Here is a 17,750-nt window from a genome sequence, read left to right on the forward strand (position 1 = left end):
TTTATGGCTTTGGGAACGGCCCTTGTTAGCAACTTCTGTTGATCAAATAAGTAATCAAAGTGTGAGAAGAATTCATACATCAAAGAAAGAAAATAATGTCGAATGAATTTCCCAAAGTCTCGAAAATTAACATAAGGTTACGTGCATTACAACATTTACAGCAATTGGTTGTTAAAATTAATAAGAGGTGAGAATTGAGTTTACCCATATGAGATTGAATAGGTGCTGCTGGAAACTTTGCTAACAATATCCTATAACAGATTAAAAAATTTGAGGGATTAATTTCCTAAAAATCAAATTCAATTTCTCAAAATCCGAGAAGATTTGAATATTACAACAAATACATAATAGATTTGAATATCAATTGAAAAAAACTTTAATTCAAAGGCTTTAAACCCTAATCCCAAAATCTGAGAAGAATCTCATAGAACAGGTTCATAAAAAAAAACAAGCAAATTGGAAAAGGCAAGAATGTCACCAGATAGAGAGATAAGAGATAAACCCGAAAACAAAAATTCAATCCACTGGATGTTGAAGAACAAAAAAAAAAAATCAAATCATATTAAATAAACACGTTTTGAGATATTTTTTAAAAAAAAAAACCCAATAATAAATACGTTTTGAGATATCTTTAAAAAAAATCCCCTGTTTTTATATAAAATCAGAGTGAATTATTATATTGCTATTTTTGATATCTTTTTCTTTTAAACCTAACCCTAACCCTAATCCTCACAGCAATTTTCTTTCTTTTCTTCATATTCATGGGTGGTGAGAAGAAAGCACTGATAGTTGGGTTTAACTATCCTGAATCAAAAACGCATATCAAGAGTCCTGCTAACTCTGCAACCAGATTTACCGATTGTTTGATGACATATTATGGATTTCCTTCCGATGATATAACTCTTATGCTTGATGAAACCCCCCGCTTGAATTGTAATTTTCCTACCAACCATCAAATTACTCCTTCCTATTTCCCAGAGACAATGCCATCCACTTACGCCTTCGCCATATGCACAAAACTCTACCAAATGATAACAGATTCTACTGATGGTGACACCCTCGTTTTCTATTTCTGTGGACACGGCGGTCGCACTCCTGCAACCGATTACAATAATAATTCTGGCTTTGTTGAATATATGTGTTGCAGCGATGGATCTATTATCACAGGTACGTTTTACCGTTTAAGATCATAATATAAGAATGATAAACTTTACTATCTGATTGTTATATAATTGTTATTATTATGTTGGGCAGACTCAAATCTTCGGCACCTAACCGAATGTGTACCGGTGGGATGTTCGTTTACAATAGTGGCGGATTGCACGGCATCTGGAGGACTTATAGAAGGAGCTAAAGAGATTTTAGGACACAGTACGGAGACTCCCGTAACCAACAAGATCCCGCTAACCAGTAATATTTGGGAACCAACATTAGGCACGGCTCGTCGCCCATTGGGTATACTCTTATCTGCCTGTCAAAATGATGAGGAAGCTCGAGCCGCGATTAATTTCAATAGACTGGAGTCTGCCTGTTTTTATACAGATGCTTTAATTCTTGTTATCCAAGAAACGAAAGGGAATGTGACTAATTGGAACTTAGTCAAAACTATACGACATATGTTTCAAAGTATGCAATGGAAACAGATCCCTGGTTTGTACTGCGATGAAAGTCAAGTAAATTTGAATTTTTTGGGTCTTAATGGATCAGAAATTGCTGAGAAGGGTCATTCGGGAAGAAAACTAAATGTTGCGAAAATGTCAAAAAGGGAGCGCATATTGGGGAATCCTTATGTATATGTTGGGGAGATCTCAAAAATGTTGAGTATACTAGGACAACCTTTTGTATTCTCCCATACGGAAAACATCGGCGACTTAGTAAGTAATAAAGGTTATTGGGCTTTTAGCCATGCCTGTGATACCGGCATTGTAGGTTTGTAAATTTAGATGCTATTTGCTTATTTGATTTCTTTATAACTATCTTCTATCTCTAAACAGTTGCTCCCTAGGAAGCGGACCTCGTTTGAGGTGTTCCGTGCTATGTCTATGGCCTATCACAATGCTTTTAATGCTCGTTTCGAGGTTTTAGCTTCAGTGAAGATTGAAGAGTTGGAGTCCATGGAAAGAACAAGAGGTAAAATGAAAGACGTATTGAAATGGATTGCAGCAATTTATTTAGGACAAAAAGATGGTGAAAGAAGAGGCAACAAGGATGAGAGTTACAAGAAAAAGAAAAAGAAGAATGAGAGTTTGAAAAGAAAGAGAAAGAGGAAGTCTCATGATAGAGGTGAAAAGAAGGAGGAGAGTTCAAAGAAAAAGAGAAAGAACTCTCATGATAGAGGTGAAAAGAAGGAGAGTTTAAAGAAAAAGAGAAAGAAGAACTAACAATTAAATGGATATTTTGGTAACTTTAGTCTCTTTGTACTACTGGATTACTATTGTATGTGGTACTCTAACTAAAATTTCTAAATGTGTTTTTTTGTTGTATAAACTAGGTAGGGCGTTGAGACCCAAAGTGTATATTTAACTTTGAAAGAAAATTTTTGTTGGAAAGGATGAAATTTTATTAAGAAGTATACGTTGATTCTCTTCAACTATAAGTCGGTCTATGTCTCGAATTAAAGACTCATGATATAATTTGTTAGCGCAACATCGGGGGACGGTCGACTGAGGAGCATTTCTTCATTTCCTTGAGTAACACACCTTTGTGGGAGACACACCACTTCTCCACCTAAAACTTTAAGGTGATAGGTGAGTTGGTTCTCCCACTTATAAATGCTCGAGTCTTCACATGCATATCAAATATAGAACTATTATCCACATTCACACTTATATTTATTCTCAACAATTTAAACTCTTACACAAGAGACCTATTTATATAATTAAAAAGGGAAATTTAAATCAGTTAAAGAAACTACAATTAAAATGCCTTTTGTTCAAGTATTTCCTTTGAAACAATGATATTCAACATTTTTAAAAAATAGTTTTGATGAAGATTCTGAGTTGTCAATTAACGATACTTAATATTTTTAGAAAAAAAGTTTAAAAAGATTTATGTTCTTGTTTCTTTTTAAGAATAAAAAATATTATTTTCTCAGTTTCTTTTTTAAGTGTCGTTTTAGTAAAAAAAAAATCAACCAAGATAGTGGACTGTTAGACTTATTTTTCCTATTATACTCTCATTTATTTTCTCTTTCCAAATAAATTCAACCATAATCTATCTCTTTTTCCAATAACTAATTGAGAAAATAATTAATTTTATGAAAAATATGAATAGGAGTTATTGAGAAAGTAAGAGTATAATTGACAAATTAAAATATTAAACTATAAAATGACACTTAAATAGAAACCAAAAAATTTCTTCTAAAACGACACTTAAAAAGAAACGGAGAGAGTATGATCAAGATAACTAGAATTGAATTAGACTATAAATTGATACACTAAGATTCAAGGTTTAGAAATTTGATCAAAGTTTGATCTCAATTAAATCGGTAATAACTTTGTTGGTGCACAATGAATAAAGATGATAACAAAGAGAATAACGACACAAAGATTAATGAGAGAATAATGATGTATATTCTACTTGCGTTGTTAATAAATGATAGCTACTACAAGGTTATTTATACAAAAGAAAAATTGCCACCTAAGCCCTAACAGACTAAACTTAGTGAACTAGTTTAAGTACAAACAATACAATACTACAAATACTAAAGTTCCCTTTAAACTAAACAGCTACACTATCAGGACCCAGAAGGTAGAACTTCTAGTCAACACTATCTTCTGAGTAACCATCCGAAGATCAGCCCACATCAGAACTTCTGATGCTCATCTTCTGAATATTGAATTACTCTTCAATATCATCCCTTAATTCATATTCTTCAATCAAAGATGACAACGCCAATTCCATCCCTTAAGAGCAGAAATTGATTCGTCTTGATCGCCTACGTCAGAATATCTGCCATCTTCTTCTGGGTGCTACAGTGCACAACTTCTAATATTCCATTCTGGACTTGGCTTCTCAAGAAATGATACTTAGTCTCAATATGCTTGCTTCTTCCGTGTAACATAGGATTCTTGGCAAGATTGATTGCAGACTTGTTATCAATCATCAGCTTCAGAGGCTTCTTCACTTTAATCTTTAGATCTTCTAATAAGTTTAGAAGCCACACATCTTGACATGCAGCTACAGCGCCTGCAATGTACTCAGCTTCACAGGTTGATAGAGCAACAACAGCTTGCTTCTTGGAACTCCAAGAAATAGGACCTCCTATAAACATAAACAAGTACTCCCTCCGTTTTTTATTATAAGTCGTTTTAGACTTTTCACACAGTTTAAGAAAAATAATAATTGTTGTATGAAAATAAGAAATTATGAAGGTTTTTACAAAATTATCCTTCATTAATGACATATGGAAGATAAATTTATATAATTGAAAAGAGAGAGAATAATAAATATTTAAGGATATAATAGGAAAAGTAGCATTAATTATTCATTAGAATTATAAAGCGACTTATATTTAAATACAATTTTTTTTCCAAAACGACTTATAATAAAAAACGGAGGGAGTATCTAGAAGTACTCCTTCTATCAACTATGTCTCCACACCAATCAGAGTCAGTGTAACTCAATAACTCTGATTCTTCCTTTCTCCCAGAAGGAAACAATATGCCATACTTCAGAGTTCCCTTGACATATCTCAAGACTCTGACAACAGCTTGGTAATGGGACCACTTAGGTTTACTCATGAACCTACTAACCAATCCAACTGCATAGCATATATCAGGCCTGGTATTGCACAAATACCTCAGAACCCACCAACTGTTTGAAGATCATAGCATCAACATCTTCACCTTTAGAGTCAGAGTCCAACTTCTGATGGTGTAACAACAACTTTGCAATTCTTCAGCTTGAACTTCTTCAGAAGTTCTAACTCTCCATCTTCTGAGTACAGAATCTCCATCCCTAGAAAATATGACATTTTCCATAGGTATGTAATCTCAAACTCATTCATCAGCACCTTCTTGAACTTCATCAGATCTTCTGAACAACTCCCTGTAAGCAATATGTCATCAACATAAAGACACAACAGAATCATATTGCTTTCAGAGTATTGCACATAAACTCCATATTCCATCTCACACTTCTGAAACCCTTGCTTGAAAAATGAATCAATTTTCAAATTCCAAGCTCTGGGTGCTTGCTTTAATCCATACAGAGCTTTGTGTAATTTGTACACCATCCCTTCCTGATTATTTTTCACAAAGCCAAGGGGTTGTGACACGTATACCTCCTCTTGTAATGGACCGTTCAGAAATGCAGACTTTACATCCAGATGCATCAAGAACCAACCTCTGTTTGCAGCTAAAGCAATCACTAGTCTGATTGTTTCATGTCTAGCTACAGGAGCAAACACCTCAAAGTAATCTAGCCCAGGTTTCTGAAGAAAACCTCTTGCCACTAGCCTCGCTTTGTGTTTACCAATTGATCCATTTGGCTTCAGCTTTACCTTGAAAACCCATCTGACGCTGATGGCTTTCTTCTTCTTTGGAAGTTCTGTCAGCTTCCAAGTCTTGTTTCTTTCTATAGCCTCAAGTTCTTCTTTCATGGCATTCAACCAGAATTTCTTCTTGAGCATCTCTTCAATACCCACTGGTTTAAAATCTACTAACATGGCACACTGAATGACATCTCCCTCTGAGTCAACTTCTGTGTCTTGCAATATGTCATAATCTGCAAACCTTCTAGGTATAGTTCTGACTCTTTGTGGCCTTTGAGCTACTTCAGAGTCACCACCTCTATAGTCATCACCTCCAGAGTCATTTCTATAAGCTTGTCTTCCAGACTCTTCATCTTCAGAGTTTTCCCTTCCAGAATCATGACTACCACCAGATTCTAGATCATCATCAGAATCTGGATTAGAATTAGATTCACCATCTGACTCATCTTCAGAAGATTCTTCATCTTCTGACTTTAACTCTTCTTCAAAAGTTATCTCTACATAAGAAGTTGGCTGAGACTCTCTCCAATCCCAAACTTCTGATTCTTTCAGAATGACGTCTCCGCTGACTTCAACTTTATTAGTTTCTGGACAATAGAGCTTGCATGCACCTGTACTGTGGTACCCCACCAATAACATCACTTTGCTCCTATCATCAAACTTCTTCCTTCTAGCTTCTGGAACGTGTTTGTAACACACAGAACCAAAAACCTTCAGATGACTAACACTCTGCTTCTCTTTACTCCACTTCTCTAAAGGAACAATTTCCTTCAGCCTCTTTGTTGGACACCTGTTGAGCACATATGATGTAGTAGCAACAACTTCTCCCCAGAGATTGTGAGGAAGCTTCTTCTCTTTTAGCATACTTCTCGTCATATCAAGAAAGGTACAGTTTCTACGTTCAACAAGACCATTGTGTTGAGGAGTATAAGGAGCAGTAACCTCGTGCTCAATTCCATTATCATCACAGAACTTATGGAATTATGTAGAGTTGTACTCACCTCCACCATCCGTTCTGAGAATATTTATCTTCTAACCACTCTGCTTCTCAACCTTCACCTTGAACTTCTGGAATTCTGTGAACACCTCAGTCTTAAACTTGATAAGTGTTACCCACATCATTCTTGTGAACTCATCCACAAAAGACACAAAATAACTATTACCTCCAAGTGAAGGTTCTGGAAATGGTCCATACACATCAGTGTGCACTACTCCCAGAGCATGCTTTGCTCTTGGAGCAACTTCTGATACAAATGGCAATCTGGGTTGTTTGCCTTTCATGCATACCTCACATGACTTCTCAGGCTTCACAATCTTAGGAATGCCATGTACAAGATTCTTAGAACTTAGATGTCCCAGACTTCTATAGTTCATATGCCCTAACCTCTTATGCCCCAAGTTACTATCACCTTCTGAGCCTTCTGCACTTAGACACTCTGATTCAGCTGTTTCTACATTCACCTTGAATGTTCTGTTGCTTCCCTGTTCAGATTGCATAATCAACTTCTTATTGGAATCATACAACTTCAAGAGGTTGTTCTTCATAACAACTAAGAAACCTTTTTCAATGAGCTGACCCACACTCATCATATTGCTTTTGATTCCAGGAACATACCAAACATCTTCGATCAAAAAATTCTTCCCATTCTTCACTCTGACTTTGACATTTCCCATTCCTTCTATATAAAGGTACTTATCATCAGCACATCTGATCTTTGTCCTCCTTTCAGAGTCAAAGTCTATCAGCCATTGTTTGTTTCGAATCAAGTGATTTGAACACCCAGTGTCTATATACCACCACTCTGACGAACATCTTCCGTCAGACTCTGAAGCCATCAATAGCACAGGTTCATCATCTAAAGCTCCTCTGGCTATATTTGCTTCTTCTGATCTCCTTCCTTTGATTGCCAAACAGTCTCTAGCAAAATGGCCAAACTATTTGCAATAGTAACATTGAACTTTCTTCTTATCCTTTCTCTTCTGATATCTCTTCTCATCAGAAGTTGAGGCTTCCTTTTGGAATCTATCACCACGTTTATGCTTTTGGTCCTTCTTGACAAAAGAAGCCTTCAGAGCTTGCTCAACTTCTCTCTCAGAAGTTCTCTCAGTCAGATGCAACTCTTGTGCTTCTAAACTGCTTTGCAACTCTTCTATTCTCATGGTTTACAGATCTTTAGAATGTTCAATAGATACAACAATATAATCAAATTGAGGAGTAAGTGACCTCAATATCTTCTCTATGATTACTTGTTCAGAAAGAGTTTCTCCACAAGCCTTCATCTCAATAGTGATCAAAATCACTTTAGAGATATACTCAGAAACCTTCTCATTGTTCTTCTTGTTGAGATTCTCATATTGCTTTCTTAGGGATTGAAGCTTCACCTTCTTCACTGATACGTCACCACCGTAAACAGTATATCCCACGCCTCCTTTGACTCCATAGAATCAACAATCTTCTCAAACACATTCACATCCACACACTGATGGATGAAGAACAACGCTTTCTGATCTTTCTTCCTCGTTTCTCTTTGCGCATCTTTTTGTTCTTCTGTTGCATCCGCTGCAACCGGAACATATCCTTCAGTGACAAGATCTAGAACATCTTGAGCACCAAATAATACACGCCTTTGAATCATCCATCTATTCTAGTTTTTGCCATCAAGAACTGGAAGTTTTGTATTCAAATTGCTTCCACTCATCTTTAAACTTTTGCGGACAAAAAGATTTCACTCACACTCACACAGTGTTTCCCAACCCACAAACAATCAAGAAAAAAATGTGTTTCAACACAACTTTGTTTCCCAGAAACAATCAATCACACAGTCACAAACTCACGTTCACTCGTGTTTCCCTGTGTTTGGAACCGGAGCTCTAGATACCAATTGTTGGTGCACAATGAATAAATATGATGACAAAGAGAATAACGGCGCAAAGATTAATGATAGAATAATGATGTATATTCTACTTGCGTTGTTAATAAATGATAGCTACTACAAGGCTATTTATACAAAAGAAAATTTGCCACCTAAACCCCAACAGACTAAACTTAGTGAACAAGTTTAAGTACAAACAGTACAATACTACATACTAAAGTACCCTTTAGACTAAACAGCTACGCTATCAGGACCCAGAAGGTAGAACTTCTGGTCAACACTATTTTCTGAGTAACCATCAGAAGATCAGCCCACATCATAATTTTTGATGCTCATCTTCTGAATATTGAATTACTCTTCAATAAACTTAATATACATAAAATCACATAGAATTATCAATCTTCAGTCGCTTTAAGAAGCAGAACCTGAAGTCCTTAAAGCGACTGAAGCCTAGGAGGAATCCACTTCTTATGCCCCTTTATTTATAGAGTTATCCAAGACACTGCCGCAAAAAAACTCATTTAACCTCGAAGGCAAAATGCATTCAAACTCGGCTACAAAAGTGAGCTAACAAAGGGCGTCATGAAAATCTGTCAATTTACCCCTCGATTAATAAAAAACGAAGGGGTAAGTTATCTACACATGAGTTTGATCCTTCAACAAAAACTTTTTAAATTTTCAAAACTAGCGTAACACACCTCTCGGTTTATGAACAAAACCGAGGGGTAAGATAAATTATTTTAAAAAAAATACGTGTTACATTTTTTATACAAAATATTAATAAATTAATTTGTTAGCAAACTACATTATTAACCAAAATATTACATTATTTACACAGAATATTTAAGTAAAAAATTAATTTGTCAATGAAGATCAGATGTTGGATCCTCGAATCATTGAAATTTAGGAAAGATCAAATGATGGGTGCGAGTATATTCTCAATTGCTTTTGCTTACATTTCTTTCTGATATAAAACAAAAAAGGATTTGATAGATAAATGATTTTGTGCTCTGATAAATATTTAAGAACACATACCTGAAACCCAAATAATTTTTTGCTTTTACAATCCATCAAGAGTACGTTTCATGGCAAATACTTTCACTATAAAGAGAACAAGATATATAGTGATGGAAATAGATAGTTTCAAGCTCTTCATGTTTCATTATCAATTTTTAATATTCAAAATACTTTTATAAATAATGTCTTTTAGGTTTCACGCGGATCACTAATGGTAGTGTCTTGAGTGTTTATACTCAGTAAATGGACGACAAAGATTTGTTTAAAGGCGGTGAGTATCATCAATAAACACGCTTAATTATCCCCTCAGTTATGTCAAAAACCGAGATAAAAAGTATTTAACCCTCGATTTCAGTTGAAAACTGAGGTGAATAGGTATTTTTTATTTTAAAAATTATATTGTTTACACAAAATATTAAAATACATTGATTACAACAAATCCAAATTCATCATTGTCACTATTATTCTTAGAGAACAACAAATATTTGTTGTAATCCAGATTTTGTTGCACAATTTTTGTATGCATTCATTTAAAGTTCTACAATTTGCAATCATCCAATTTCTAGTGAGTTATATGTTTTAACCATTGGAAAATATTTTTTTCTGCACTTGCAATCCGTCATGGAGAATTTTTCCAAGCTTATTTAAGTTTCAAGATTTTATTATCTTGAGCAAATATTTTTATGGAAAATGCTTTCACAAGAAAGAGAATAAGATATATAGTGGTTGATATAGATAGTTTGTTTATGTATTGATGTCTTAACAATATCTTGAGTGTTGTTCCTTTATGAATGTAAGTATATATTCGTTGTTGTAGTTATGTAATAAAACCCCTCGGTTATGTTATAAAATCGAAGGGAAAAACATTTTTTTAATTAAAAAATAAAATAAAATAGGGAAACCCCTTGGTTTTATCAACCCACTTCGTTACTTCGCTTATGAAACCGAGGTAAAACTTCTTTATCAACCGAGATAAAAGAGGTTTTTGTAGTAGTGAATGAAATAATCTTAATATCACTCAATCACAACAACACTAATGTAAATGACACACTAATGTTACAAACACAACATACTAATATGGTTATATTTTGCTACTTACACACACACACACACACACACACACACACACACACACACACACACACACACACACACACACACACACACACACACACACACACACACACACACACACACACACACATATATATATATATATATATATATATATATATATATATATATATATATATATATATATATATATATATATATATATATATATATATATATATATATATATATATATATATATATATATATATAGGGAACATATCAAGTGAGAGCATTTTTAAATGAGAGGATGAGAGGAATAAATATCAACCTTTAGATTCATCAAGAGAGAGAAATCAATAGCCTCATTAATGTAGTAACATTCTCTCTCTTGATGAATTCAATGATTGATATTTCTTCCTCTCATCTCTCATCTAAAAATGCTCTCACTTGATATGCTCCATATATATATATATATATATATATATATATATATATATATATATATATATATATATATATATATATATATATATACAACAACATTCTTACGGATGCTTGCAACTATCTATATTCCTCAACATACTAGAGGTACATACACAAACTACTTATATGATTTTAAAAATATGGTAAATTTTGAAATTTCTGGTATTTTGTCCAGTGACGGAAATTTTGAAAAATTTGAAATTTCATGTATTTTTTTATTTTGTAAAAATATTTTATTTTCTTATATTTTTATTTTTTTAATGAGGATTAGAGGCAGGAATGGTACTGTTGCGGGTCGGGCTATCGATAGAGCCGAGGCTCGTTCTCGGGCTGATGCTGATGAGGCCGGTATGTCAGTCTTACATGCTAGACGCATTGCTCCGACTGGTTCTAATCGGAAATAGAGGGCTGGTAGAGCTTTCACTACTGTGGACGGGCAAATGCAGCAGGATGAGGTTACATAGGTTGTGCCGGAGGTTGTTGTTCAGCAGGAGGTTGTGCAGCAGGAGTTAGTGGCTATTGTCGGGGATGGGGTTGCTGATGAGAGGGTGCCTATAGTTGAGGAGCAGATACCTATTGCTGATGAGGGGGTGGTTAGAGTTGAGGAGCGGGTAACTGTGACTGATGAGGGGGTTGCTGAGGAGCGGGTGGTGCATGATACAGACACCACCACAATCAGTACACACTGATGAGGCTTTTCTAGAAGGACCTTATGACAGGTCCGTTTGGACAGGCTATGCTGGCCATGTCGCTTTTAGGATATGGCAAGGACAGGTATGTAACATAGCTTAATTTTTATTATGCAATTTTATTTATACTATCATGTTTTAATTGTATTTTTTCGTTACAGGAGCGTCTAGTGCTGAAGGTCACTTCTCACGGGTCGAAGTTGAAGAACTTTCTCGAGGGACCGATGCCTAAGGAGGTGGTGAGGATCGTTTGGGTTCCATTTGTTGCACTTTGCTGGATGCTCCCTGACGATGCTGGACACCCCTCTATTATCAGCTTTTGTAGAGAGATGGCACCCAGAGACACCATCCTTCCATCTTCCATTCGGGGAGATGATTGTGACTCTGGATGATGTGCATGCCCTATTTCACCTTCCGATAGCTCATACATTTTTTACACTAGTTCATAAGGACCAAACGACGGAGGTGCAGATGGTGGGGGATGCGTTATAGGTTGATGAGATGGCTGTGCTCAAGGAGTTTGATGACACTCGGGGATTTACCTCAGGATGTCTTGGCCGAGGAAGGTTTATCAGCAGCTTGTCGATGCGAAAAGGTACGAGGCTGCCGCTAGGGCGTACATGTTACATCTAGTGGCATGTACTCTCTTTGCGGACAAGTCTGCATATTATATAGATGTCCGCTATCTTACTCTCTTCAGCAACCTTGATACCCCGTGTTGGGCTTGGGGAGTGGCTGCTCTTACGATGCTATATACGACACTTGATGCCCTTCTTGTCGTGACACCAGACAACTTGCTGGTTATCTGAGCTTGCTACATGTATATATTCTTACATGGTTTTTTGTGTTTTATTATAATTTATCGGACACTTGATTATTTTTATTTATGTAGTGTTGGATCTACGAGCACTTCCCTCACATCTGTGACTGTGAGCAGAGGACCCACCATTGTGCGACTGTTGACCCTTGTGCGATGAGGTGGAAGGCTAGACAGACCCTTCTAGGAGAGGCATCCTTGATAGAGTACAAACTGAGGCTGGATGTTCTGACGCTGGATGATGTCATTTGGACACCGTATACAGGTCATAGTGTGCATCGTCATTTTGATGTATCTTCTTTATATTCGGGGTATGTCAGATGGGAGAGCCATGTGGTTAGACACTTTCCTGAGAGGTGTCTGCGCCAGTTTGGTTATATACAGTGCATCCCACGGCCGGTCCTAGAGGCTCCAGCTGGTGGCATTGATCGCTGGTTTCAGAGTCACATCCTCAGCTCTCCCCGTGAGATCATGGATAGCCTCATGGGTCCGGTGAACCCTGATGGTGAGGTCCACAATATTTTAGCTAGGTTGGCAGATGTTGCCCGTGGATAGGGATGTCAATGGGGCGGGGCGGGGCCGGGGGATACATTCCCATCATAATCCCCGCCATCAAATCTATTCCCCATCCCCGCTTCGGGTCCCCGCTACGGGGGGAGTTTGTCCCCCATCCCCGTCCCCGCGGGTCCCCACGGATCCCCGTGCGGAGATCCATAGACATGCTTATTATTATTTTTAAACCAAATTAACAGTAAAAGCTTCAAAAAGTAACCACGAGAAATTTATAAATTATTCCTTTACGATAAATATATTGTTTTAACAATATTTAATCTATAATATTGAGTGTCATGACCACCAAAATTTAAAACTTAAAATAAACTTGAAATAATCATTTCGATCTCACTCTTTTACTAACAATGCATATATATATATTTTAAATTTGTGTATAAGATTAATTATATGAAATAGCAAATAGACTTACATAATAATTTAAAATTATATATATATATATATATACAGGGGCGGATTTATAGCCCAGCCAGCCCGGGCACGCGCCCGGGCTCAACCCCTCCTTTCGTTGTATACTCTCCCACCTAATAGTCGATTTTTAGACAATATCAGAGGCAAAATTAATAATTTTTAGACAAAATATATGGCAAAATTAGTAAAAACAGGGGGCAAAATTTTTAGACAAAATCAATGGCAAATTTTTTAGACAAAATCGAGGGCGAAATTAGTAGAAACAGGGTATAAAATTAGTAAAAATAAAGTGTCAAATTTTTGCCCAGGCTCCCTAAAATTTCTGGCTCCGCCACTGTGTATATATATATATATATATATATATATATATATATATATATATATATATATAAAATAAATTAAGGATATTTGGCTATTTTATGCGGGGCGGGGTGTAACACCCGGAATTTAATTATTTATTTAATTAAATTGTATAAAGAAATTATTTGTTGGAATTAGTCGAAGTTAGAATTTTTGGCATTATTATAATAGGCGTAATTGGAATTATACGTTGTGTTGGGCGGATAAATTAATGATCGAGAAATTAGTCGGTTTAATCGGAGAATAATATTAGAGATAATATTAATATAATGGACTATTATTAATTTAAGTTGATTTAAGCCGTAGAGAATGATATTGAATATGTTGAGTTGGTGGTTCGGACGATTTATTTTATAGTCGGTAGTTAGTCAGTTTGGTGGAGAGAAATAATAACAGAATTAATATTATGGATTATGACAATGTTTTATTTAAGTGGGCTTAGACGTTGCGTTGGTGATAGTAATCATGTGGGTGTTAATTAGTAAGCCCAAATGAAGATTATAATTATAATAATAATTATAATAAAATAAAGAAAATAAGAAGAGAAGTTAGGTCTCAGTAGACGTGAAGAAAGAAGAAAAGTTGGAGAAAGAGGAGGGGTGAAGAAGAGAGTCATGGCGGAAGAGAAAAGCTAGAGGAAGTCCAATTTTCGCAGCAAGTTTCTGCAGTGAGACACTTTAGTAAAACAGACGTTTCTCCCAATCCAACCGTTGGATCGTCGCGGTTCTTAGACACAACGTTCCAGACTCGTAGAGGTAACTTCTGACCGGAGCGATTTTCATTTTGATGATTTTAAGTCCGTCTGACAAAGCGATTTCCGAACAGATTTTTGGTGCGTCTCTGCACGTTGTTAGAAAGGATTTTCGGAGAAAAGTTGGAAGCAGCGGCATAAGCTATGGCAACCGGGAGAGTAGAGAAATCTCATATCCAAGGTAAGGGTGAGGTTCTAGCTCTATAAACGGGATTATGATGAATGATATGTGGGGGTTATGATTGTATGGATTGTCTCTGTTTTGTGTGGTTGTTTGTATCTTTGAGATTGAATTTTGTTGATGTTGAAATTGATTGATGTCTGTGAATAAGGTTATAAAAGTTCAATCAATTGTTGTGGAAAATTAACCTAGGGTTTATAATTATTATTATTGAGGAATTAAGTGCAGAAAAACGGATTAATGTTGGTTGAGTATAACTATTATAGTGCTATGTCTATGTGTTGGTCGAAATTGATTTGCAACTGAATCGAAGGAGGAAAATTGAGTTTTCTGGTTGAGTTATAGGGATTTAGTATGATGGGGTTTGAGATTTGGGATCAAAATCAATGTGTTAAAATTCATGTTTTATGATTCCAATTCACTACTATATGTTAGGTATGAATGAATATGTGTTTGTTTTATGAAAAATAATTGAATTGGTTGGATTTTAATGGAAAAATGCATAAAACCCGTAGCTGTTCCTGGGCAAAAATCTAGTTTTGGAGAAAACTTCAAAAATTCATATCTTTTGATCCGTAAGTCTGTTTGAGTCCCCGTTCGAAGCGCTAGAAAGCTAATAATGTGTATTTTCTTATAAAAATAGTTACATGTTCTAGAAATAAAATTTAATTGGTGTGTGATGAAGTTTTGTTGTTTCGGTGTATGATACCGGTGTTTGCGCTTTCCGGAAACTTAGAAAATTCATAACTTTTGACTCGGGTGTCCATTTGACGTGCCGTTTGGACCGTTGAAAATCTAAAATTATGTTCTATCTTAAAAAAATATTTTCAAACACAGTAGATGAATTTTGTTGAATTGATATACATTTTCGTGTGTAATGTTGTGTAATTGTCGAACCGGGTGTACGCTATTAATCGTGTGCATGTTGTATGAACTTGTGTGATTGAATTGCATGTTGTATGAACTTGTATGATTGAATTGCGTGTTGTTACTTATGTTGTGTTGTTGTTATTGCTATAAGTTGTTGCTTCATACAATTTGTTGATATAAGTTGTTGTCGATATGTTGACTAAGTTGTAGGCCTATGGCCAGTGTTGAAGCGACGTTGAGTACCTCTAATGTTGGTACAGTGTTGAATTGTTGTCGTTGTTGCTTTGTTGTTGTTGTGGCGTTGTGGTTGTTGTTGCATGCATACATTTGCATTGTTTAAGTTGGCCTTGATGGCACCATGTTGAAAAGTTGAAGGCTTATGCCTTGGCCTTAATGGCACCACGTTGAAGGCTTACGCCTTGTTGAAATGCCTCGATAACCTGGCATATGTTTAAGTTGGGAGTTTTACTCCAAATGGTACCACATGCATTTGCACAGATGAGTCGCATTTGAATTTGTTGTTGTTGTTGATATAAGTTGTCGTTGTTGTAAGTTGTTGTTGTTATAAGTGGTTGTTGTTATTAAGTTATGATGATTTAAATTGTGAAATAATTATTATAACTATTGTTATAGTGTTTGTTGCTAATTGTTGTTACTAATTATTGTTATACTTGTTACTGAATATTGTTATCATAATTGTCGTTGGTAAATAATTATTATAACCGTTGTTGCTATTTGTTATTATAACTGTTGTTTGAATAAGTATGAAGTGGTGATATTGTATGATCTAATCTTAATATATTATTTATCATACGCTTGCTTATATTGTTGGATATCTCACCCCTTCTGTAATGATGTTACCTATTATGGGTAATTGAGCAGGTACTCAAGAATAACTGTGGAAGTGAAGTAACTTTATGAAGTCTTTAGTTACTGTTAGTTCCAGTTGGTCTTGCTCTGATACGTAGCACTCGGGGGATGTTTATGTGTTGTTTCTAAGTTGCTGTTATTACTAATTGTTGAATAATTATAAATTGAACGATGTTTTAGTTGAATAAAGTTGCTAACTGATCTATAAGTTGGAAGTTGTAATTCTGTGGTTTTAATATTAAAAAGGTTGTTATGTTCCTATGAATAAATATGTTGTGAGTTGTTCAGCCGAATGCTATGTATCATATTAAAAGAAATACAGGTTGCTTTGTTGTTTTATGTTGAAATGTGACATGCTGTAGCTCAATTGGTAGCAGGAATTGCTATGAATATGTACTTAACCCCTAGGGGTAAGCGGAAATCCGGAAGGCAAAAACAATATTTCCTAGGCAGCCGATAAGCGGACCTAGGGGGATTATTGATTAAGCCGGTAACATGCTCGGTTGGCCGACACGGTTGATGCGTGCAGCGGATATCGGGGTGTTACACGGGGACTCCACGGGGCGGGGGATATTTACGCCATCCCCGTCCCCGTCCCCGAAGTCCTTCGGGGAGACTTTGTTCCCCATCCCCGTCTTTGGGGCCTCAAACGGGGAATACCCACGGGGATCCCCGCTAACGGAGGCAAGTTGACATCCCTACCCGTGGAGGACCTATGCAGATTTATTTTGTTATCATTGTATTATTTGTACGGACATCTTATGTGTGAACATCTTTTTATTGCATAATATTTTTGGCTAGTACATATTTCGAGTAGATAACGAACATCAAATGACAAATAACAAACAAACATAGTTAACAAACATCAGATGGCAAACAACAAACAATCATAAACAATACTCCGAACACATGAAAACCTAGGCACTACCAGAAGACTATGGACAAATCAGACACTTCATTATGTCGTCAACAAATGTGCCGGTGCAATCAGGATCCTCCAAAAGTATCGACAAAATCTCAACCGTTTAAAAAAACAAAAAATTGAAATATAACAGAAATTTAATTTATTTGAAATTTTCGGTATATCAGAAATTTGAAAATTCCGATATACCAAAAATTTGAAAATTTCGGTATACCGAAAATTTCAAATAAACTAAATTTCTGATATAATGTACGGGAAATTCCAAATTAACTGAATTTCCGATAATTCGTATCGCAATTAAAAAAATTGGAAGGTGCAGATTAAAAAAAAAAAGGATGACAACTTAATTATTCCAGAGTGAGCCCATGTACAAAGTAAATTGGAAC

The 17,750-nt window shown here is 35.7% G+C and overlaps 1 protein-coding gene across 1 annotated transcript; it reads left to right on the top strand.

Annotated features, from left to right (window-relative positions):
* Window positions 1-715: 715 nt before the first annotated feature.
* LOC131645769 (metacaspase-9-like) lies at window positions 716-2,843 on the top strand. The gene is made up of 3 exons (XM_058915982.1): window positions 716-1,167; window positions 1,255-1,874; window positions 1,995-2,843. Exons 1-3 carry the CDS (start codon window positions 762-764, stop codon window positions 2,379-2,381), a joined length of 1,413 nt encoding a protein of 470 aa, XP_058771965.1. The 5' UTR covers window positions 716-761; the 3' UTR covers window positions 2,382-2,843.
* Window positions 2,844-17,750: the final 14,907 nt, after the last annotated feature.

The sequence above is a fragment of the Vicia villosa genome, linkage group LG2, assembly GCF_029867415.1.
Source record: "Vicia villosa cultivar HV-30 ecotype Madison, WI linkage group LG2, Vvil1.0, whole genome shotgun sequence".
Lineage (NCBI taxonomy): Eukaryota > Viridiplantae > Streptophyta > Magnoliopsida > Fabales > Fabaceae > Vicia > Vicia villosa.

Bases quoted from the DNA above. Each gene is read 5' to 3' on its own strand.
- LOC131645769 (XM_058915982.1), top strand. From the start codon at position 762: ATGGGTGGTGAGAAGAAAGCACTGATAGTTGGGTTTAACTATCCTGAA. The intron at 1,168-1,254 runs GTACGTTTTACC...TATGTTGGGCAG, and splicing joins CGATGGATCTATTATCACAG to ACTCAAATCTTCGGCACCTA. The intron at 1,875-1,994 runs GTAAGTAATAAA...ATCTCTAAACAG, and splicing joins CGGAAAACATCGGCGACTTA to TTGCTCCCTAGGAAGCGGAC.